The 26036-nt window shown below is 35.1% G+C and overlaps 1 protein-coding gene across 4 annotated transcripts; it reads left to right on the top strand.

The window, feature by feature from the left end:
* Positions 1-23820, top strand: LOC144437252 (RING finger and SPRY domain-containing protein 1-like). 4 transcript variants are annotated; one of them, XR_013481010.1, is made up of 9 exons: positions 6072-6263; positions 11299-11414; positions 11748-11891; positions 12130-12241; positions 12568-12670; positions 13233-13385; positions 14268-14372; positions 15430-15560; positions 20054-20186. XR_013481010.1 is itself a non-coding variant. In XM_078126152.1 (9 exons), the coding sequence occupies exons 3-9, from the start codon at positions 11304-11306 to the stop codon at positions 20178-20180; spliced, it is 855 nt and encodes a 284-aa protein (XP_077982278.1). In that variant the 5' UTR covers positions 6196-6263; positions 9836-9863; positions 11299-11303; the 3' UTR covers positions 20181-23820. The 4 variants fall into 4 exon arrangements, 3 of the variants coding, with proteins under 3 accessions (XP_077982277.1, XP_077982276.1, XP_077982278.1); XM_078126152.1 differs by lacking the exon at positions 15430-15560 and adding an exon at positions 9836-9863 and having other exon boundaries at positions 6196-6263; positions 20054-23820; XM_078126151.1 differs by lacking the exons at positions 6072-6263; positions 15430-15560 and adding an exon at positions 1-110 and having other exon boundaries at positions 20054-23820.
* The last annotated feature ends 2216 nt before the right edge of the window (positions 23821-26036 follow it).

Below are 26036 nucleotides of genomic sequence, written 5' to 3'. Positions count from 1 at the left end.
AGAACAGAAACTCCTCCTGAAGCCAAAACATTATTGAAGTTGTTCGATATTGACCAGTATTTTAACTACAAAGAAATCTACCCTGGCTGTAAGAAAACACATTTTGGAAAGTAAGTTGTTTTCCTTGTCTTTCATTTGAAGATAAACAAAAAAGTTTTCAAATGAAATAACATTTTAATGAACTAGTCATAATGTTGCAGGGTCTTTTTTTGATAAAGTTTGATACTATTAGTTTGTAGCTTTGTCAGAGTTTTTTGCATTTGACAGCTAAGCAGGTGCCACCAAACCAGAAAGACCAAGCACCATGTTTTTTTACATCTCACACAACATGGTTTTTTTGTTATGAATGACACATACAAAATACAGACACTAGCCCCATCTACATGGCACTAAAAATCCTACCTGAGGTAGGATTCGGGATAGTTTGAAGCCTGTGTAGACGCAAACGCGTCCTGAAACCGTCCTGAAACTGTCCTGACTTAGGACACCTTTGAGAGGTTTCCTGAAACCCTCCTGACTTCGTCCTATGTACTGTCAGGACGGAATGCGCGACATCTATGCCGCAACCTTCATATGTGCAGACACAAACCTATTCTACCTCAGGTAGGACTTGGGACTGCCTCAGGTAGGACGACCTACGTGTAGATGGGGCTAATATGTTGAAGATCATGACGCTCTCCTTTGGTGGTGCGCCCCCAACGGCGAATGCAATAGCTGTTACCAGGGATATTGTTACCATCGCTTCTATTTCCTCTTTCATCGCTGTATTTTAATAATAAAACTACAGTGGATTATTCCAATTAATGATGGAAACTTAAGACCAACAACAAATTTTCATGACGTCACATTTTGTTTACATGCATACCCAACTATAACCATTTCTAGAATAATCACTACCAGACTACACAGGAATACCATACAGGGAAAATGAAAACAACTTCTACATGTAATATATTGTTACACAGTACACATTTTATTAACCAAAATTGGTGTACAAGTACTGAAATGTTGACAGCATGTAAAAAAGTATCTACCTATGCAGATTTGAATATATTATCTAGTTGAGGTGGTATATACAGCTCATGATAAATATCATAACAATGAAAATATATACAATAATGTATACTTGAGTTGGCACATAATCTCCCTTGCTTGTTTGAAATATCAATATATGTGAGTTTCATTCAGTACACTTCAAATTCTGTTTTCTCTATATACGACATCATGTAGACAACTCATTCTTCCTTGATATTGTTAATTTGTACACTAAAACTAGCAAACTTTAACTTGGTCTAGCTGGCTCACACAACTCGTGCAAGGTATGGTTATGCTATGACTGTATAGTCCTGCTTGGTGCTGAGCAAAACGCGTGCATCGTCTGCAAGTAGCGAAACGCGTGCACTGTCTGCAAGCAGGACCAGGTATGGTAACACTAAGTTGAAGATCATGACACTCTCCTTTGGTGGTGCGCCCCCAACGGCGAATGCAATAGATGTTGCAAGGGATATTGTTACAATCGGTTCTATTTCCTCTGTCATCGCTGTATTTTAATAATAAAACTACAGTGGATTATTCCAGTTAAATATGGAAACTTAAGACCAATAACAAATTTTCATGACGTCACATTTCGTTTATATGCATACCCAACTATAACCATTTCTAGACTAATCACTTACAGACTACACAGGAATACCATACAGGGAAAATGAAAACAACTTCTACATGTAATATATTGTTACACAGTACACATTTTATTAACCAAAATTGGTGTACAAGTACTGAAATGTTGACAGTATATAAAAAAAGTATCTACCTATGCAGATTTAAATATATTATCATAATTGAGTGTTAGGTATGGTCTAACAAAATAAATTGTTTGGTTCTGGTTACCCAACCTCAACTAATTTTTCAATACCGACCTGCAAATTTAACGTATTCGAGAAAAAAAATAAAATCGCAAAAATTGTGAAGTCTTGCAAGAAATAGTGGATGCAGAAACTGACATCAACTTAAAAAAAACAATATAAAACTGTTGTTCCAATCTGTAATGGCTGTACATCTGATGGGAAGAAACCAAAAACACAGAGACCATATGGAAAACAACGGAAAAAACACCTATTCTAAAATTGAGCATAAGCGGAACCACACAATTTTTTTGTTAGGCCAAATAAATGTATGTACAAAATACTAACAATAGTGTAATTTTGCACTTCGGATTAATGTCACACAACTCGTGCACGGTATGATTATGCTATGGTTGTATAGTCCTGCTTGGTGCTGAGCGAAACGCCTGCACCGTCTGCAAGTAGCGAAACGCCTGCACCGTCTGCAAGCAGGACCAGATATGATAACACTATGTTGAAGATCATGTCGCTCTCGTTTGGTGGTGCGCCCCCAACGGTGAATGCGATAGCTGTTACCAGGGATATTGTTACCATCGCTTCTATTTCCTCTTTCATCGCTGTATTTTAATAATAAAACTACAGTGGATTATTCCAGTTAAATATGGAAACTTAAGACCAACAACAAATTTCTATGACGTCACATTTTGTTTATATGCATACCCAACTATAACCATTTCTAGAATAATCACTACCAGACTACACAGGAATACCATACAGGGAAAATGAAAACAACTTCTACATGTAATATATTGTTACACAGTACACATTTTATTAACCAAAATTGGTGTACAAGTACGGAAATGTTGACAGTATATAAAAAAAGTATCTACCTATGCAGATTTGAATATATTATCATAATTGAGTGTTAGGTATGACCTAACAAAAAAAATTGTTTGGTTCTGGTTACCCGACCTCAACTAGTTTTTCAATACCGACCTGAAAATTTAACATATTCAAGAAAAAAAAATGAAATCGTGAAAATTGTGAAGTCTTGCAAGAAAAAGTGGATGCAGAACCTGACATCAACTTAAAAAGACAATATAAAACTGTTCTTCCAATTTGCAATGGCTGTACATCTGATGGGAAGAAACCAATAACACAGACACCACACAATATTTTTGTTAGGCCGAATAAATGTATGTACAAAATACTAATAATACATCTGTTGCAGACCTCACTGTATGTGTGTGAATCCCCATCTGAATAATAATAAGATAACCGAGTGTGGGAGGTGAAAGTGTAATATTGCACTTCAGATTAATGTCATTTCTATGGGTTTATGTGCATACACAGACATGCACCAGTCTCTGGGGAGATTTTTTTGTCTCATATTCTTCAACTGTTTTGAGTATGTTATTCAGTTTTGAAAAATGTCCAACTTTTTTTCAGTTACTAGTAGTCTCCCATGCGTTAAGGTATTCACCCAACTGTTTGCAATCACCATTCAGGTCACCATCTAACACAGAAACACATGTGTGTTTAAAAAAATCTTTATTCAAATTAAGAGAGAAAAAAGCCTGGCGACTTGAGCAAGTCTAGTGCATGCAGTGAGATTTACAATAGGTATATATATACCCAGGTTGGTCATGAATTTCACATACTAATGGCCCCTCCTGGGCCCTAAGATGGAAAAAGTGCGACATGTAAATGTCATTCGAAGGAAAGATACAGATATAAAAATTCCAAGCTCTAGTTGATATAATGATGAGATGAAACATTCGTTTCCTTACAATCTCTTTCACTGAACTGTTAATAACACGGCTGAGTCAGCATCAATATATCTCAGATAATGTTAATAACGTTTCCCTAACATGTATCAACTGCATCTTGTTGAAAAACCATGAGGGTTTTTTAGCACAACTGAACTTGTTCAGTAGTGCTATAGGGATCGCCCGGCGTCTGTCTGTCTGTGTGTGTGTGTGTGTGTGTGTGTGTGTGTGGATGTGTGTGTGTGTGTAAACAACTTAAAGTCAAAAACCATTGAACCGATTGCCACGATATTTGGTGGGTCCATTACTTTGGGTGTCTAGTTGGGAAATTGTTCAAATCAAAATGATCGCATCACAGGTGTGTGATTTGGGTCAAAAAATGTGATTTTTGGTCAAAAAACTTAAACTCAGAAACTACTGGGCAGATTGGTGCGAAATTTGGTGGGAACATTCTTAAGGGGGTGTAAAGTAAGATTTGTTCATGACGGGATGATTCCATCAGTGATATGCAAATTAGGGCTAAAAATGTGTCTTTTTGGTTAAAAATCTATAATTCTAAAACTACTGAGCAGATTGGGCTGAAATTTAATGGGAATGTATCTAGGGATGTATGGACGAAGAAATATTAAGCATACCATGATTCCATGAGTGATATGCAAATTAGGTGTAAAAATGTTCATTTTTGGTCAAAAACTTATATCTCAAAAAGTACTTGGTCAATTAGTCTGAAACTTGGCGAGATGTTTCTGAAACTGTTATTCTGCAGATTTTCTTAAAAACATTTTGACAAAATTGGCCCTAGCGACCATGACCACGCCCTTTAGCAACAACCAAATGGCAGTATATTTTGGTCAAATAACATCATCTGGTAAGCAAGTGAGTAAACATTCAAAAAATGTATGCAAATACCCTAGCAACCATGACCACGCCCATAGCAACAGACAAACGGTGGTGTATTTCACAAAGATAACAACAGGGTTTAATAGATAATTGAATAAACATCCAAAAAATGTATGTAAATTTGCATAGCAACAAGACCACGCCCATAACAACAGCCAAATAATCACGTATATTGCAAAGATAACAACAGGAATAGAAAGACAGATGAATAAACATTCAAAAAATGTATGCAAATACCCTAGTAACCATGACCACGCCCATAGCAACAGCCAAACGGTGGTGTATTTCACAAAGATAACAACAGGGTTTAATAGTCAATTGAATAAACATTCAAAAAATGTATGTAAATTTTCCTAGCAACAAGACCACGCCCATAGCAACAGCCAAATGATCACGTATATTGCAAAGACAATATCAGGAATTCATACACAAGTGAACAAAAACATACACAATGTATGCAAATATATCTAACAACATGACCACGCCCATAGCAACAGCCAAATGATAGCATTTATCGTAAAGATAGCAACATGGTTGGATAGGCAACTGGATAGTTATTCAGCAAATAAACACCTATTGTTAGCATAGACTAGCATATGGATAAACATTTTTAAAAACTACAGTTGTGCTACAACGCCATTGGTATTTTTTTTATCAGCAAATGTTTACCTGCAGTGTATTGATCTAATTGAGTTGTTATCATGTCAAGCTTAAATTGATTTACAGTTTGCATTGTGTACACGTTAAAGTGGCCATATGGATGAGGATTTGGTATTTGTTTTGATAACTTGATAAAATAATTTTATCACGGCTTCTACTTGAAACATTTATGTGAAAAAAACATATGCCAAATCCTTGTTTATAACTCAATAAATTGCAAAATCATAACAAAATTTCTAAATTGTTTTTATATTGTACGTACAAAAACAAACTATTTACAATTTCTTTTTTTTAGCTTTTTGCAATGTTTTGAGTTACAAACACAAGACTTTGTCAATGTTGTGTCACATTGATTTTTCGAGTAGGACACCATGATAAAATTGTTTTATTAATTAAAAATCCAAAATAAATACCAAATCCTCGTCCATATGGCCACTTTAACAGTGATATGCTTGAGAAGAATACAGGGAATGTTACTAGTGCACTATGTTCTATACAGTATATGATTATTTTGTAAGTATAGCCAAATGCTGATAGTATAACCACAAGTTGAAATGACAATGCATTCTGAGACATGGTGAATTTTGTTGTTGCGAGTCAAAATACCATTTCTTGTGAGTCACTACATAGTAAGAGATAGGGGAACACTAAATTTTGGTGCGTCATTAGAAATTGTGTGCGTCAGTGGTGCATCAAATTGGCTTAGAGGGCACACTGCTCACAGGTAATATAACGGTAAGTCATACTATCAAATTTGAACTATACTATGTCACATGGATATGATACACGTATACACAGAGGTAATCAGTAAATAGTTGACAGTTCAATGAGAAAGGTTGTAACTATGTGTCCTATTCAAATAAATCATTAGCATATACCACAGCCTGTTTTACGACACCGTCCAAGACGCATCGCCAAGAGGCAATGATTTTGCAGTGTCACAGAAGAAATAAGACTGTAAGATAGATCATATTGTTACGCCCTCTCAAGGGGTTGACCAATGTATGAGGGCGCCCTCTCATGGCATACCTTACAGACTTGGAAGAAATAACAGCTCTGATTTGTGAGAATGAAAGAAATGACTGCCAAGGTACCGGTAACAATAATGTTATTTTATTTTTCATATAGAAACCTCATTAGTCAGTGAAATGGAAGACAAAATCCAAATTTAACACATCGTCATATATCTTGTAATATTGCCTGTTGTGTTTACTTTTTTTAGTAAATCTGTACAAATTCAAATTACTGATGGTTAACGCTTGATAGTTTTTGTACATGACCTTTGACATAATGCAAAGTTGAAAGGTCATAGACGCCATTTGGCTACGATTGTCAATACACTAGGAGTTTGTGCAGGAACTTCGGCTTATATTTCATATATTTTAATACTCAAAAATTTTAGCTGAAGACAATACTTTTACAGTTTGGCTACATTTTTATATAGCAGATGAAAACATTTGATTATAGTACATTGTGTATACTTATAGTGGCATATGGATGACGATTGGATATTCAGTTTTGATTATCAAATTATAAGACAATTTTATCATGGCATCCTACTTGAAAAATCAATGTGAAACAACATAGACCAAGTCCTTGTTTGTAACTCAATATAATGTAAATAGCTATAAAAAATGTGTAAAAAAAGTTTGTACGTACAATAACAAATACTTTTACACACTTATCAGTCTTTTTAATTATTGAGTTACAAGCAAGGCTTTGGCATATGTTGTTTCACATTGATTTTTTTCAAGTAGGAAGCCATGATAACGTTGTTTCAAAAATTAAAAATCCAAAATAATTATCCAATCCTCATCCATATGGCCACTTTAAAAGTCACAATATGTAAGTTTTTAACATTTAACATTTAACATTTATTTCATTTCTAAAGCGCTTCCTCTATTTAAAAGAAAATATTCAAAAGCGCTGCACAATAAGTTAAAAGAGACATTTGATAAGTTAAAAGAGCATTGACATTTAAGAAATACTGTAAAAAAAATAAAATAATAATAATAATAATACACATCAATAGCATATTAAAACCATTCCTAAAAGTGTTTAAAACAGAAACATGGCTAAAATCAACAGTTACAAGTTGTAAGAAACTTTAAACAGGTATGTCTTCAACCCTCTTTTAAATTGTTCCATTTCATCTAAACATTTCAACTCTTGTGGAATGGAATTCCATAGTCTCGGACCACATACGGCAAAAGCCCTATCATTTAATTTATTATAAGACCGTGGAACTACGAGATTGTGACTGCTATTTGTTCTTAGGTTATAATTGGAGTTGCAAACCCCCTCAAGCATATCTGCAATGTACACTGGAGCCTTGCCGTTCAGAGCTTTATAAACAAGCAAAATGATTTTGAATTCCACTCTCGCCTTAACAGGAAGCCAATGCAACTCAATTAGTGATTGGGATACGCTATCAAATTTCCTCAAGCCTTTAATAACGCGTACTGCTCTATTCTGTAGATGTTGTAGTTTGTCAAATAAGTACGCTGGCATACCGTACAACATTACATTTGCGTAATCCAGGTGGGAGCTGATCAGTGAGTGAACTAATATTTCAGTTGCACTTTGATTGAGATATTTACGTATTCGACGTAAATTGTACAAATTGTGATTGACCCGTTTAGACACTTGGTTTACATGATGATCCATGGATAAGTTAATGTATTGATTCACACCTGATAACATAAATCTGTCTTTATTTTACCTTTACTTATTTACAAAAATGCACCATTAAAAGTGTGTGTATTTGAATCTGGAAACACTGACTACAACATTGTTGAGAGGACAATATTTGTAGAGAAAGTAGAAAGACGTGTGTTTCAAAGTGTGCTACGATGAAAATTGAAAATTTCATTTTTGTTCACTGAAGATTATGTGCCTAAGGGATGATTGCACAATGTTGCACAAGCTCAATAAATGAACTTTATTCGTTTAGGACAAAACCCCTTTCTTCCCTCCCCTAACAGAACATTCACAAGTGCGACACTGTCATGTTTATATATGATGTAAACCACAATGACAACTGTAGCAGTCACACTACTACGATCGATGCAATGTAAAACATGATGGCAAACACTTTAAAATACTACTGGAAATGTTCAAACCCAACAATGTATCTCACATTGGAAGTCAATTGTAAAAATATAGATATCAACATGTCGGTAGTAAATACAGAACCTGTTTTCAAAATTTGGTTCGAAGTGCAAAAATGAAGTTCAACAATCGTATTGGTGCCAGAATCCTCTAAACGAAAAAAGTTTGTTTATTGAGCTTGTGTGACATTGTGCGATCGTTCCTAAGTATCAAGGTACAGTAGCATTGAGTTGCATTTCCTACTAATACCAGTGGTATTAGCTATCGTTATGGTGATAACTTGACGATGTGTATCATACCACTGTATTTACATCTTTTTCACATATACAACTACTGACATCAGATGGTGGACGAACTGAACCTCTTATAAACAAGGAAAGTAAACAAATGAATTGGATTAATAACCTTGGTTGAGAATGTTGGAATAACAGAGACTTGTATTACACACCATGGTTTGAAAAGAACAGTTTAATGGCCTCTTTATGTGTACATGAAATGCCATGAGAACTGTACATTTGTTTGTGAACTCAGCTAATAGGTAAAGTGGCCATAAAACTGTTCTTATCAAATGATGGAATGTAATACAAGTCTCTGTACTTCAAGCATGCTGTGCCAAGTGTTATCATTTGTTTACTTTCCCTGTTTGTAACAGGTTCTGTTTGTCCATGGTCTGATGTCAGTAGTTGTACATCTGCATTCATATTCAAACCAGGTCACAGTGGTTGCAGTGACAAATATTTCAATCTAGCAATGATGTTGTACAAACACAAACGACGCACTGTACAATATTTTACTCACAACTCTCTCTGATTTATACAAATCTCACCTGTGTACAGGATTTTGTAAAAACATTTTTGCCATTTTCAAAACGTAGATTGACACTGATGAGTTTCTGAATACATATTTTCATTGGTTCTGGTATCAATGATTTATTGTAGAAGTAGCAATTTTAGAAATTTGTCAACAGATTTTCTTGAAAGATATGCAAAATATTTTCTATGAAACTAAGGAAAATATATGCACCTGTTATGACTTTGCCAAAGATATAGATTTATTTGAATAGGTATGACAAAAGAATTTTACATATTAAAACTCATCATACACACTGTCTACCCAAGTTAGTGATACTTTGACATTGAAAAGTGTTTTATTCACAGTACATGTTTCATTTAGTTGTTAGCACATTTTATGCATAATTTAGAACTTTATTTTTGATTCCTAGACGCACTTTTGTTGCATATTGATTAAATGTAATTACGATGCTTAAAATGTTGACAAATATGGGTTATTGATGATGTTATAAAATAAGGAACTTCCAAGCATACCAATCAGAGAGAGTTGTGGGTAAGATAGTGTACAGTGCGACGTGAAATGTTAGTAAATGATAAAAAAAATGCTTTGAAGAGTATAAAGTTGACAAAATCACTGATAATTTACAATAATAGTAAGTTTATAAAAAAAATAACATTCCAAAATGTGACACAAGTCTCGCTATGAAACCAGAGTAATTTTTCCCTCTCACTAAAAAAGAGAATGTTACATTATTTACAGATGCCATGATGGAATAATTCCACTAAAGGTGATATCTAATCAATATTTACTACCAATATTTTTGCTAAAGTGGTCATATGGATGAGGATTGGGTATTTATTTTGGATTTTTAATTTATAAAACAATTTTATCATGGCTTCCTACTTGAAAATCAATGTGAATCAACACTGACAAAGTCTGTATTTGTAACTTAATACAGAGCAAAAAGGTTTATTTTTTAAATGTGTAAAAATATTCATTATTGTACGTACACATTAATTAATGAGTTGCAAACACGGACTTTGTTAATGTTGTTTCACAGTGATTTTCCAAGTAGGAAGCCATAAAAATCCGAAATAAATACCCCCAATCTTCATCCATATGGTGACTTTTAAGGGTGGTAAGCAGGTAAAATCTATCGGAGGTTCCCCTCATTTTACCAGAGATCGCAAACAAAATTAAGGTAGATTGTATGGAAAACTTTACAACTTTTACAATTTCCACATTTCTGTTATTGGGGTTCCCTAACCTTAGCAAAAAACACTGACTATAAAGTATAAACTTAAAGTTAGATATTTTAAAGAAATTTTTGCGATTGAAAGGTGCTCACCAGTTCCTATAGTCTAATTTTTGCACGTTACTAAGCCCAGTACAATGGTCAAGAAATTTCACCTTCATATTTTGTCTTTGGTGAAAATTTCCATGTTTACAACATAGTGGATAGGTAATACGTTTTTGTAATCTTATATGAGTTTAGTAACTCTCTGTGTTTGTAGAGACAGGAAGCTATTTTCTATGCAGACTGCACTGAGAACAAGTCAACCCAAGACTATGGATGATTACTAATACATCCGTGTCAAGACAAAAAATTACATCATACTTGAAAGTTTTAAGTAGAGAGAAAAAAGAAAGAAAAAGCTTTCACCAGAATACATACTCCTTGTCTATGAGATAGAGAAATAAATATCTATTTTAGCCACATACAAAGCAAGGGTTAGTTCAAAATACAAAAACAGTACATCTGCTTTATTCATCATTTTCATGTACTATTTTAAGATGTCCACTTCACTTGTTTGGGTAGATACAACTAACATTTGTTCTCAGTACAGCCTGTTTGTAAATAGCTTCCTGTCCAAACATAAACAAGACTTTGTTCTCAATTATACTCCCACTGTGTACAGACAGTAAAACTGCTGCTAACCATCTACTGCTACTAGAACAGCAACTGAGGCAATAAAGTGTTGCCATTTCATTTTATTACCCTGAGGGCTGTTATGTAGCAATTATTTCCTGAAACTGAAAGCCAACAGAAATAGCTGCTACATTAATTCTTGTTTAGAATTCATAGATAGAAATCTACAAATGTATTTCAAAATTTGTTTTACCATGTAACTAAAATGCAGAGACAATAGATATATGTAAGTATTGATGGGTGCTTACTTTGATTCTTTTTGTTAAACTGTATGTTATTCTTGTAATTTCAGTTGTAATGGATGGTAGAGCATACACATATGAAACACTTGACTTGGCAGGTTGTAATGCCATGTTAAATAGTAACGATGTGAGTGAATATCTCAAGATATCCCCCAATGGTTTAGAGGTAAGTAAGAATAACAATTCTCATCAGACAGAGTGTATTTTCCTAGTGACGCAATGAAAACTTGTCTCAAGGTGGCACATGTTGTACCTTTGCAGCAATGAATAGGTCTGTGGTTTTATGATGATGAATATACTGTAATGTCACAATAACTGTAACTTTCTCTTATTCTTCATCACATGAAAAATACACCCAACTTTTTGGAAACAATTCAAGCTGTCTTACTACTTGCTGTATATACATTACCGTACCGGATGTTATCAGCTGTACATTCTGTGTTGATGTGTTCGCTGTACATTGTGTGTTGATTTCTTTGGTACATCTTACATATTACAGGCACGATGCGATGCTTCGTCATTTGAGAGTGTCCGCTGTACATTCTGTGTTGATTCTGGAGTCTGGTATTATGAAGTAACCATTATTACACCCGGTGTTATGCAAATTGGATGGGCAACAAAAGACAGCAAATTTCTTAATCATGTGAGTGTGTAACAGTTGTTTCCATAGTAACATAGGATTATTCTTTTGATCAGTTTTTTTTCTATAGCTCTGCCAGACAAGTTTTTCATACCTAAATACCTAAACTTAAACTTAACCTGAACTAAACTTAACTAAACTAAATGGTAAATTAGTGGACAGTGATATCTCTCTGCACTTAATGTCATAGATATATTCAATAATTCCTTGATAATTTCATATCGTTTACCGCCCTCTACAGGAAGGATATGGTATAGGTGATGATGAGTTTTCTCTCTCCTATGATGGATGTAGACAACTGTTCTGGTACAATGCTAAAAGTAGAGCACATTCACATCCAACGTGGCAGCCAGGTATGACAATGTCTGTCTGTCTGTCTGTCTGTCTGTCTGTCTGTCTGTCCGTCTGTCCATCTGTTCATGTCTACATTTGTACGGCTGTTGGCATAGTATGTATGTGTGTGTGTATGCATATGTGTGTGTGTGTGTGCCTTTATGTCTGTTTGCTTGCGCATGTATGTATGTATGTATGTATGTATGTATGTATGTGAGTGTGTGCATGCGTGCGTGCGTGTGCATGCATGAGCATGCATGTGTGTACGCGTGTGTGCATGTGCATGTATATGTATATTTGTTTGCAAATGAAGAAAGTTACAACTGTAGATTTATTTTTGTTGTAGGAGATGTGGTTGGATTTCTTCTTGATTTAGAGAAACAAGAAATGATATTTTCATTAAATGGCAACACTTTGCCACCTGAGAATCAAGTCTTTGAATCAGCTGGGTAAGAGAAATTTCATTTGTATTGCAAGTGGTAGGACTGTAAGAACAGAATAGAATTACAACATTTGACACAGTGCACAATCAGAGGCCAGTGAATGATCTCTATTGAAATTCTGTCATTATCATGACATTTGAATACATTGCATACATGAATACTAAGTGGCCAGACATTTTACACTAGATTTTGTTATACATAAATTTCATGTGTGTATCTTTCAAGGAATATACACTCATCTCAAATTCCAGCTGATGTTTCCAATTTTGCATGTTTGCATGAAGTTAGAGTCTGTAATGGAAAAAGTCTTTCACAAATCTCTACTTGAAGACAAAGTGATGAACGCAGAGACCCTATTGAATAACTTAAAGTTGAAAATTGCTTAAACCAATCATACACAGCAAGAATAACAAAGTATTTCCAAAAACTATCGATCGAATAGAACCTTTAGCCTGTCTTGTTTAGTACTTGTTTACTTATTCATATATAGCATTGTGTTCAAACCTGAGAGTTGTATATTTTAGATACTAGATACTAAGCTAACAAGACATTTCTGTTTTGATTGCAGTATTGGCTTCTTTGCAGCAGCTAGTTTTATGTCCTTTCAACAGTGTGAATTTAATTTTGGTATGATGCCTTATAAATTCCCACCATCACAGAAATTTAACAGTTTTAATGATCATGCATTACTAGGTGATGAAGACAGGGTTATTCTACCAAGGTAAGTACTTCCTGGGTCAACTTTGAATCCATTTAGCAAAGTAAGTACTTCCTGGGTCAACTTTGAATCTATTTAACAAAGTAAGTACTTCCTGAGTCAACTTTGAATCTATTTAACAAAGTAAGTACTTCCTGCACCAAATTTGAACCCATTTCGATACATTTTGCTGAGTGTTATGTTGTTATTGCTCAGTAATCTACTCAACTTAATTCCGATGTAATCCAACTCCCGGCAAAGTGGTTTGGGTGAGATGGACTTGAACTTGTCATTTGTATATGTCACTTGTCTGTTTGTCAGCAAGCTCAGCACACAGTCAGAGAGGAGAAATAGATATTCCAATGTTCCTGATCCTTACCAGTATATACACAAGAATTATAATTCCTGACAAAAGAAATTCTTATTTACTGCACAACACTTTCGAAAATTCCTACAATGTTATGACTGAAAAGCCAAGTAAACAACTCCTAGACTGTAGCTGTGATTTGCTGTGATTTGATGTCTATATGTCACAACATGTTGATACGACAGTGATAAGCTATTGAATGTCTGTTCGTTTTGGTAGGACAGCTCTCTGAAAGCTAGTTTTATAAACCTGCAGTGTACAGTTTTAGGACTTCCACTGTTTACACTATCTTGATCACAGGATGATTAGAATTGCACAACAGAGGAACCACTATCAGCCACTTGTGTAATCTACCACATCAAACAATATTACTTTTAGTTTATATCTATCTTAGTAAACTGAAGCCTCGGCTACCAGAGTCGTATTTCAGAGTTGGGAGTTTTGTATGTTCTTTCAATTTGACCATTTGTTTATTTGGTACAATGTATAAGTACTGATTTTATGTTATATTTGTTTGCTCTATCATTACCACCTTACAGGCACAAGAAGCTAGCCTTGTTACGGCATATCAGTGTGAGTGAAGGTGCCTGCAATCTCTGTTTTGACAAAATGGCAAATACAATGTTAAAACCATGTGAGCACAAGTAAGTAGTATCAGTTTTATCGTATTTCCAAATTGTGCTACTTCAATTACTCTCAAAGATTTTACTTGTGTCCTACGTAGAAAAAAACATTGTCAATATTCTTTTGTAATAACAAGCATTGTGAGTCAACTTTGAAAATTACAAAAGTTGTCTACCCATACACTTTATTTATATCTGTATTATATGAAATACCAAGTGAATTGAACACTGGTGGGGAAGGAGACTTAATGTGAAATGGGCCATAGAAATAAACCTTTACTGTTAATCTGTTCAAGAAATGTCCAACCCATAGTTAAAATTAAGAGTTGGGGTCACCTTACAAGTACATGTAGATACAATAGAGGTCAAAATGATGTAAAAAATTGCCATTTTAAAATCCAATATGGCCACCAAATCCAATATGGCCACCAAATACTGCATTAACTATATGGGAAATTATTATTGTCAATCCCATTGAAAACAAGACAAGAGACAGACCTCAAAATTTCTTTTATTATTTCAAAAATACCACAAGCAAGTTTTCTGATGACAAATATTGGGGAAATGTTAAAAATCTTTATGTGAAATTCATCTCTGAGGCATATTGTACCTTAAGTTGCTTTAAATGAAATTCAAATGACCAGTATGAAAGGAATAGACACAACTGTGATTTTCAAGATAAACTCAATTGATTCGACCCCTGTTTTATAAACAATTACACTCTTTGGAAAGTCCAATTCAAACAATCAACGCCAAGTGATCTGATAACAGGAGGTTGTAAAATATAACACCGATATGTAGACTGAGTGAAGTTGACCTTACTAGAAACACTATTTTTAATAGACAATCTTACAATACAATGGATTGAACCTTAGACTGAGATTGAATACAAGACATCTATTTTACGACCTCCTGTTTTCAGATACCACACTTAGTTGAATTGTACTTTCCAAAAGAGTGTAATTGTTTATATACAGGAGTTTATCTTGAAAATCACAGTTGTGTCTATTCCATTCATGCTGGTCATTTGAATATCATATATAGCCTTAATAATATATAGTTTTTATTGCATTTCCAGGCCTCCGGCCCATTTGCAAGGAGGTTACAAAAATTCAAAGTCAGATCATGACTTTCAGTTACAGAGTGCGTGAAATCAAGGGATCTACATTACAGTGAAATCAAAGCACAGTTACATACAAACATACAGAGGTACGGTAAAGTTATAAAAAATCAGAATCAACACTTAACTTGAAGACAAAATTTCTTTACGTCTCTGAAAAGCCTTATAGATATAACTTGATAGTTTTCTAAGGACAGCATCATCTTTTGAATTTACAATAAATTTACATAGGTTAGGAAACAGTATGAAATTCTCTGGAATAAATTTCAATCTCAAATCATTATAAAGGAAGCATTCAAACAAAAAATGGTACTCGTCTTCAATCATATTTCTTTTACAAATTTGACAAAATCTAGCCGTACTTTCTATACCCTCATGTCTACCTATTTCAATAGCTAAAGGCAAACATGCACACCGAAAACATGCCATAATCTGTCGTACTTTAAAATCACAGTTCAAAAACAAATATTTCTCGGGTTCAAGTAAGCTCTTAAAATTTACATATGTACGCAATTTAGGTTTAGACTGTATATGAGTCCACCATAATTGTTTCGAAATGTCTTGTGCTCTTGCTACAAATTCGCTAATAAAGGTATCCTTATTTCCTACTTCTTGACAAAGCCATACGTGTCCAAACCCATAAGAATATAAAATATTTTTAACAGAGGATACCCAGTTGTGTCTACCCATTAAATCTAAATTATATAACATAAGATACGCTTGACGAGGCAATCGATGGGGAGGTAGCTCGATTAATTTAAGCCAAAAATTAACACAACGTTTAAGTGACCATACGAAAACTGGTACGCGTCCACACTCTCCTACAACTGCCTCGTTAGTCGCACTAGGTGGTAAGCCCAGAAAGACCCTACACCATCTACGCTGAAGACGTTCAATAATATCATAACACTGATAGCCCCATATTTCAGAGCCGTACAGGATAATGGGTTTGATCATTGTATCAAACAGCATGAAATGTATGTCAAAAGGGAAACCGCCAATTCTTTTACTTGCAATTAACAAAATATTCAGAGCTTTGTTTGCTTGCTCAGCTAAAGTAGCAACGGCCTTGCCCCAAGTATTTCTGGAGGAGAGAAGTAGACCTAAATATTTGTAATAGCTTACAACATCAATAATTTGCCCATTCAAAACCCATTTTTCCGATTTGGCTCTATGTCCCCCTTTCTGAAAATCATAATTTTCGTTTTGTCCATATTTACCTTCTTTTCCCATTTTTCACAAAATTGACCTAAAATATTGATAAGTCTTTGCAAGTATACAACTGTATCCGCAAAAATAACAACATCATCTGCATATAACAATGAGAAAAGGTCATGCAAATCCTGTGTTAATTGAATGCCAATAGAATCAGAATTAATTAACATATTATTTAGTTCCTCTATAAAAAATGTAAATAAAATTGGGCTGAGCATACAGCCCTGTCTAACACCAACTGGACAATCAAAAGATCTCGACGCAATTTCACCTGCCTTAACACAAGACTTTACACTTGAGTACATTGAACGTAAAATGGAAAACATATTGCCATCAACACCAAGAACAGAAAGCTTATACAGTAATAAAGAATGGTTTTCCTTATCAAAGGCTTTAGAAAAGTCAACAAATAAACAATAGAATTTGCCTTTTCTGACACTTAAATATTTTTGAGTTACGGCATGCAAACCAAAAATGTTGTCTACAGTGCTATGATTCTTACGAAAACCAGCCTGACAATCGGAAATAATATTGTTACTGTCAGCCCAATTTGATAGCATAGAGTTTAAGATAGACGTGAAAATCTTCCCAAGAACATTCAATAGTGATATGCCCCTATAGTTGTTTACGTCATTCTTGTCTCCTTTCTTAAACAATGGAATGATGACCCCTCGTGACCATGTATCTGGGAAATTTCCCGATTCAAAAATTGAATTGAATAAGACAGAAAGAAAAGGCATAATAATATCTACAGAGTATTTGTAAAATTCACCAGGTAATCCATCAGGACCAGGAGCCTTTCCAGATTTCAAACTTTTCAAACTTGCCAATATTTCATTTTCTGTGATCGGAGCATTTAGATCATTGTCATCTTCAACTGGAGTAAATAACGAATCCAAATTCTTTAAGGTATCATCAACTGACTGTAGAAAATCTTTATCACCACGCTCTGAATCCCCACATTGCTGATAAAGATTACAAAAATACTCGTACCACTCATATAAGCTTATATCATTTGAAGCATAACTTTTACGTTTGATAAAAGAGTTCAGAATTTCCCAAATATTTGAAGAACCAACTTTCGTAGCTTGCCTGAGTTTCTCCCTCACAACATTCTGATAAATTTGTTTCTTTTCTCTGCACGTAAACTTCCATTTTCATCCTTCCCAATTCTGCCGTTCAAAACATGAATATTAAATTTCTTACATAAATCAATCAAAGCCTTACCAGCAGGTGTTGTAGCCTTGTCTTTAGACAAAAATCGTCAGACACATACTGTACATTATCTAATGCAGGAATGTGATCAGTTGCATCGTCGATTATATAATCGTTCAATTGACCAATCCTTGCGTTAAAATCTCCTGCTAAGATTATACATTTGTCTAAATTTACACCCAGCACATCTGTTAGATGGTCACTCAACTTTTCAATCTCATCTGTAGAATTTTGCGGCCGAAAATAGCAGCAACCCAATATGATGTCCTTGTCAATATTTAATAAACTTTTGTCGAAAGTGAGAAAAACGCAATTTTCTAACGACTTGTCATCAACCTTCAAAATCTTATCTACCAGAACCTGTCTAACATAAATAGTAACACCGCCACTAGGACGTCCCCTATCTGACTTTCTAATTGCTGGAAAAGAAAAGGCTCGATAGCCATGTAAAAAACTAATTTCGTTTTCCTTACAAAATGTTTCCAAGACACAAACTATATCATACTCTTTACAAAAATTTACAACATCTTCGTTATTTTCATGTCTTTTCAAACCACGAACATTCCAGGTTAGCAATGACACTGAATTCGCGCACTGCTTGTTCGGACCTTGGCCACACCCCTACGAAGAAACCAAACTCCCATCAACTCCTCGGTGCTTAAATAATCGTTCCACTATCTCATCGGAAAATTCGTTTACTCGAAATTCTCGTTTACAGTCCGACTCTACAACAACAAGTTTATCATACTGTAGATAGGCTTTAACGCTTGGGTTGCCTTCTATCAGGGTTTGTCTATATCTTAATAGCCTTGCACGTATATTGCGTACTCTCCTTGAAAAATCTTCCCCAATAGAGATACCGGTACCTTTTAATTTAAAGGCCTTGTGTAGAACTTGTTCTTTAATCTTGAAACTTCTGAAACCTGCAACAATAGGTTTAGAGCCTCTAACATGTGGTGCGTTGGTAATTCTGTGTACACGTTCAAATTCCACATCTCCGTCCACTTTCAGCTGGTCATGAATAATGTTTTTCACTTTTTCTTCCGAGTCCACCCACTTTTCATTTTCTCTGTCTTGTGGTACACCAAAAAACACCAGATTGTTACGTCTGCTTCTATTTCCTAATTCATCCTTATCTCTTTTGATGACATCAATAGACTTTTTCATATCGCGTAAAATCGAGGTCAACCAATTTTCAGCCATTTCTCCCGAAACAGCCATATTGCCGTCTACTTTTTTTGCGTGGTAATTTTCAGCTGTAAAATTCTGTAGTTCAGATTGAAAAGCTTCAAGGCCAGCTAGTTTCTGAGTGTTTTCCGAAGTTTGTTCTCTCAATTCGGACAGGTCGTCTTCCACATTGTCTATTCTCGTTTGAAGCAACGTAAAGTTGGTTTTGAGATCTTTAGTTTCTTCTAAAATGGTGTCCAATTTTACGTGAAGAGTGGCAATATCCTCTTTTGTAGCTGCCTCTGAGCTTCTCAGTTTGGGAGGACCAGGGTTTTGTTCGACATTGCCGATGATGATAAGTAAACCAGCTAGACATACCTTGATGGCCAAAGACATCTGACAGTTAATGAGCGGGATACAAAGGGAAGCCATCTTGGGTAGCCTTAATAATAAATTTATTGTAAGCTTACACTGCCAATATTGTAAGTCCTTCAATCCTTGAAACATTTCAAAACTAATTAGCTGATTTACCTCTCTACTAGTTATTGATGGTACTATGTACACTGGTTTCTTTTTATACCCCAATGTAATGAGAAACCCCTCTGATTTAGATGGGGGGGGGGGGATTCCATCTCTGTCAGCAAAACTTGTGAAAACACCAACGTAATAAAATACTCAAAAGAGGAAAACAAAAAAAAACCTATAAATGAAATTGTACATGTTCAGACTCAGTTAATTTATACAAGCTTTTGTTTTTCCTCAGCATAAAGGTTTAATTCTTATTACTGAAATACCACCTAGGCAAGTCATTAAAAGTAACAATATTTGATTTCTAAGTTGACATTTTGACGTCCATTCTACACATGCATTACTATAGCTGTACTATAGCTGTACATGTCAACTTTGTTTTACTCCCTAGGAGCATGATATAAAATGATGTTACACAGGTACCAAGATTTGACTCAATATTATGATCTTTCTACAGGGGGCTGTGCATGGAATGTGCAATGCAAGTTGAGACATGTCCACTGTGCCGAACTTTCATAACAGTACGAGTACACAGTGGAACTTTCATAACAGTACGAGTACAGGAAGATGAGAAAGCGTCATAGCAGACAACATGTTTTGTATGTACATGTACAAACTGTAATTTACATGGACACAGTATATCATAACAAGGGATACTGTTTTTTTTGTTCTTTTGAATGCATTTACCATCAAGATAATATTTGTTGTACAATATTGAACCATAGTTTTAATACAATATGTACATGATTACTCTTCAGTATTCACTTGTATCAGAGGTCATAAAATCATGGGTTTTTTTAACACAGTGTTTGCCCCCCCCCCCCCCTTCCCGGGGGGTTATTTAGTTGAAATGCGCTATACTCTGGTGCCCATGTAGTATTTAGTCTAGAGGCTATCTGTGGCTTCAAATCTCTTTTCATGTCTAGCTCAATGAGGAGCTGAGGTGAAATTTCGTATTCAACTGAAGCCATCCACATATTCATTAACATCAAGTCTTTGTTAATGAATCACAGAATTCTGTCCAATGATAAGTTAGCGTTTATTGGGGGCAGATATGTAATGTCCAAATAGGGTACATCTGTCAGGTCAGAATGCTACTTATACATTGTTTACATCATTGTAACAGTTTGAGGTTTACTCATTTACATGAACAACTTTTGATTCATAGTTTCTCATTGAGCTAGATGGTGTGAAGAGATCTTAAGATTCAAAGTCATGGATAGAATCTAGACTACATAGCATACAGCTTTGAGACAAGGGTTTTAAGAGGGATAATGTGGGGTAATATTTTTGTCATCGAAGGTATGTAAAATAACTTAATTGTTAATCAGCAACAGGAGATAATAATGTTTGAGTGCCATCAACTTATGTTATGAAACGTGGGAAGGGATTGCTTCCGAAAAGTATGCTATAATACTAATCAGAAAAGGGGTGAGCTAATCCAGTGGTTGATGGTCCTGGACTACAGACCACTTCTTTTTAATAATGACAACCTTGACAACAATCAGAACCACTAGATTGGCTGTAGGATCACTGAATTTTTGTAGTTACCTGTCTGGGGAACACCAGATTACAAATGGATTTGTTACCCCTGAATCAGTTTGTGCAACCCCTTCCCGGGTGACAATATGCTTCCAAATAGCACCCTCTAGTGGCCAAACTATACAATCTTTTGTTTTTCAATAATCAAAGCATAGTCAACACAGAGACTTATTCCAAGATAACTGGTTATGACTATGCCTAACCAAATGCCACAGCTTAGCTGGTTATTTTTACAAATTTAGAATTATGTGGTCAAGCAAAGAAACAGAATTTAATGTTCATATTACTGGCATTGCAGATGGCTAGAACTTATCAGACTTGTATATGTAGGGCATTTTGTGTAAGTGAAATTTTGTGTACACTGATGAAAAAAAAAAACGTCATTCAGAAAACTTTCGTGCAATGTTCTTATTTTCATGCAGGAAAATCTTTTCAGTGTTTCAGTGATTGTTAATACCCATAGATGAATAATTCTATGTTTATGTTTATACCATTTACATACAAATGTTTTGTTTTTTTTAGACCAGAAAGTTTGTTAGTCAGAGTTTAGAGAGAGTTTTGTCACTAATTCTCTAGTAAACAAGCATGTATAGGAAATTTAAATATGACATGAACTTTAGACTGTAAGATACGTCGTGATGTTTCACCCTCACTGGCCTCCTCTAACAGTAGGTGGAAGGGGTTGGTCGATGTGTGAGGGCGCCCTGTCACGGCGTACCTTACAAACTACATGAACTTCAGAAGATGTCAAAAGACCCCTTCCCCCACTTCACTCTGTTTCTCTATCAAACAGTTAAGATATATAGAATATTCAGAATTTGACACTAGGTCCTCCCCCTCTTCCCAACCGGGACTTTATGTTTTCATGCAGGTGTAGACAGCCATGTTCTAATGTGATATTTGCTAAGACTTGCCAAAAAGTCAATTGTAAATTGCCATATTGAATATATACATTCACTGTAGTACATTCACTTTGAGTATTACATTAGTAGTAATCCAGTACAAAAACAGTTTGGTTCTTTGACTAGTTTTGCACTTGAGTGGTCTTTTTCATGAAGAAATTCAAGTATTAGGGCAAACACTTTGTATTTTCGAACTTCATGTAGTAAAATTGTACTATTTCATTCCCCGAGAAGTCTCATTGTCAGTCAAATTGGATGTATTCTACTAGCTAGTGGTTCACAGATACTTCTATGGTGTTTGCATACTTGCTGTCTTGTACAAATGCTACTTTTATGAGTTTGTGCATATTAAATTAAAATTTTATTTTGTCTCTCTCAGACTTAGCCATATAGGTGAAATTAGTGTTGTCATGGTAACAGACCGATTCAGAGAAAAGTAAGCTAGCCAACAGATTCATCAGTTATCAAGAGATCAATTATTGCTTAGGTAAAACACACACCCCCCCCCCCCTTTTTCTACATCTACCAAGGTTTTCAACCTCCTTGCTGAGTCACAACTGTTGGAAAACCAGTTTTGTGCATGAACTCCATCACCAGCAACAAAGTCAACCATTCCACCTCCTCGTTATAATAATAATCGTATAGGGATAATGTCATTTATTGGTCCAAATGAATTTAGGAATTTGTTGATATGGTAACCACTGAACAGGGTGCAGGTGTCTTATATCGTTAAACCAGGAAACTGGAATACCTTGGGAAAAGCTTTGTTATTTTGCAGGGTCAAACTATGTTGCAACTCTTAACATGCACCCTCTGCATAACCAGTGTCTCTTTAGTCTGTGAGTAATGCAGTGATAGAGCGCCCTCACACATCGACCAACCACCTTGGCCTGTGAGGGCAGTGACATGATGTATCTTACAGTCTAGTATATACTCCATCAAATTTCAAATTTTGAAATTATTCTTCCTTCAAATTATCATATTTATTCAGAAGAGTATAAAATTTACAAAAGTATAATAATAATAATAATTATATAATAATATGGTTGTGATCATAATGTCATATTCCTGGAATCCTGTATTTATGCTGTTGAGTTATTACGTTTTCAAATTTTACAAATTCAAAGACATGGAAATCTCCAGATAAAACCCATTTGGACGATGATATTAATAATTTGAAAAAAAATATTATGATGATTAAGATAAAGTTACCAGCAACTGTCGAAAAGTGAGCAAGAAAACTAGTTGTTACGATGTAAAACAACATAATTGGTCACCTTGAGTCAGGGTAATTTGTAAATGACATTACTGTGGAGCTTTGGGTTACGTGAAAATGGAATGCATTTCATTGCATTTTGGGTACCCAGAGAAGCCATGAGCTAGCTACATGCGCTAAATCTGTGATTCTCAATAAATAAATTGTTTCATCTCAAGTTTTACAGGGGAGGTCAACAAAATAATGAAAGCTGTGGCCAAATTTCTTTCCATTAGTCTGTGTATGACTTACATATAACAAGCAGTCTGCCAAGTGTAAGAACACTTACATCTGCATTTTTAAGAAAGTATAGTTTTAGTTGTATTAACACCCCTATTTCCTGCAGTAGAATGGACTAATCCGTTACATTGGCTATGGAGGGTTGTTTCAATAGACATGTAGATAGGGGTGAACTGTTTAGGGAATGATCCATTTGGTGAAATGACTTTTCAAATTTACTCAACTTTGTTATGCTTATTCCTTTTGTCTAGTACAGCATTCTATGGTGGTTTACATTTTGTAATATATAGCTCAATAAATTAATTATGTATGAAATTATGGGATATATGTGTCAGGGTTCCATGTCAGCCAGAAAATACCTTGAAAATCCTGGAATTTTAATCCACTCTGGAAATTCCTTTGAAAGTCCTGGAATTGTAGACCACTCCTGGAAATGTCTTTGAAAATCCTGGAATTTCAACCACTCCTTGAATGTTGAATGTCCCAGAATTGCAGACTAATCCTGGAAAGTCCTGGAATTTCAAACATCTTGTAGAAATTTCTTCGAAAGACCTGGAATTGTAGACCATTCCGGGAAAGGCCTTTGAAAGTCCTGAAATTTCAAACTACTCCTGGAAAGACCTTCAAAGTCCTCAGAACCTCACCAGGAAAGTCCTTGACTGTTGTGGAATTTCAAATAACTTTTCAAAGACCTGTTATTTATTCTATGTCAAATCTGTTCACAGCCCAGTAATTTAATAGTCTATTGGTACAAATCCAAATATCACTCTATGTATCTCATTGACACTAAAACTCCTGAAAAATGTTATTTGTGTAAAAATAACCCCAAATGTCATTAAAAACACTTAAAATTGAAGTTTTTGTGAAAGAATGGACCGATAAAGGTCATATTTACCATTACATGTGCATGGCTGTGTTCATTTATTATGTTTTAATACTGTGTGATATGCTATTTCCCAATATCTTGAACTTGTTGGGATAGATCTTTAGTATATCACCAGTTGCCATGGTATCTGGTTGCTAGGATGTGCTGTAAAACTTACAACATTAACACATCTCTTCATATTCATGGTTTTATAAGTGCAACTGGACTTCTTGAACATGTCTGTCTGTGTGTGTGTGTGTGTGTGTGTCTGTCTGTCTGTCTGTCTGTCTGTATCTATATGTGTCTGTGTGTCTGTGTCAGTCTGCGTGTGCACGCTTTACTTGGATGTCCAGCAGATTCCATTCCTGTGATGTAATCTTGTTGGTATGACATACAAACTTTTACTATGGAACAAACTCAAATCTTTCATAACCTGTTATTCTATTGTGACCAGGAGTAAGTATAGTCTGTAGTATACGCCATGATGGGGCGCCCTCACACAGCAGGCTGGTGAGGGCAGAGTGACACAACAGTATCTTACGTTCTCGATTGGGTACTTAGCGAACACATGAAATAAAACACATCACAACAATATTTACAATTAATGTAGCTCAAAAGTTAACAGAGATGTCTTTATTACTGATTAAATGTGGATGCCGAAAAATACATGAAATGAAAAATTCTTTACTGATTCAGAAGTACAAATATATTCTTTAAATCACAGTCGCTTGTAAACTGTTATTCCTTTCCTAAATGGTTTTATTCTTGTCTACGACGGTCCTAATACAGAACAATGACGTTATTATAGGTATAGGCGATATTCTTATAAAATCGGTAGCGATGTCATACCCCCCCCCCCCTACTGTTGTATGTATGAACCAAAACTTATATAGCATCACAGAAACTAGGTATGATAAAACAGGTATTATGAATAACATGGGGTCAGAGGTTACCAGCACTTAACCCACCGTTGGGATAGATCTTTACCATCTATCCAGATTTCATCTTCTTTTGAGAGGACAAATTTGAATATTCAAAGATTTCGTAAATAATGTTGGGGTCAGAGGTTACCAGCACATAACCCACCGTTGAGATAGATCTTTACCATCTATCCAGCTTTCGTCTTTTTTTGAGAGGATAAATTGAGATCTTTACCATCTATCCAGATTTGATCTTCTTTTGACAGGAAAAAATTGCATATTCCAATATTTCATGAATAATATGGGATCAGAGGTTACGAGCACTTAACCCACCGTTGGGATAGATCTTTACCATCTATGCAGATTTCATCTTATTTTGACATGAAAAAAATGTGCATATTCCAAGATTTCATAAATATTATGGGGTCAGAGGTTACCAGCACTTAACCCATCGTTGGGATCGATCTTTACCATCTATCCAGATTTCATCTCGTTTTGAAATGAAAAAAATGTGCATATTCCAAGATTTCATAAATATTATGGGGTCAGAGGTTACCAGCACTTAACCCACCGTTAGGCTAGATCTTTACCATCTATCCAGATTTCATCTTCTTTTGAGAGAATAATTTTGAATATTCCAAGATTTCGTAAATAGTATGGGGTCAGAGGTTACCAGCACTTAACCCACCGTTGGGGTAGATCTTTACCATCTATCC

The sequence above is a fragment of the Glandiceps talaboti genome, chromosome 7 (assembly GCF_964340395.1).
Source record: "Glandiceps talaboti chromosome 7, keGlaTala1.1, whole genome shotgun sequence".
NCBI classification, from domain to species: Eukaryota; Metazoa; Hemichordata; class Enteropneusta; family Spengelidae; genus Glandiceps; species Glandiceps talaboti.
This window is presented reverse-complemented; position numbering and strand designations above follow the sequence as displayed.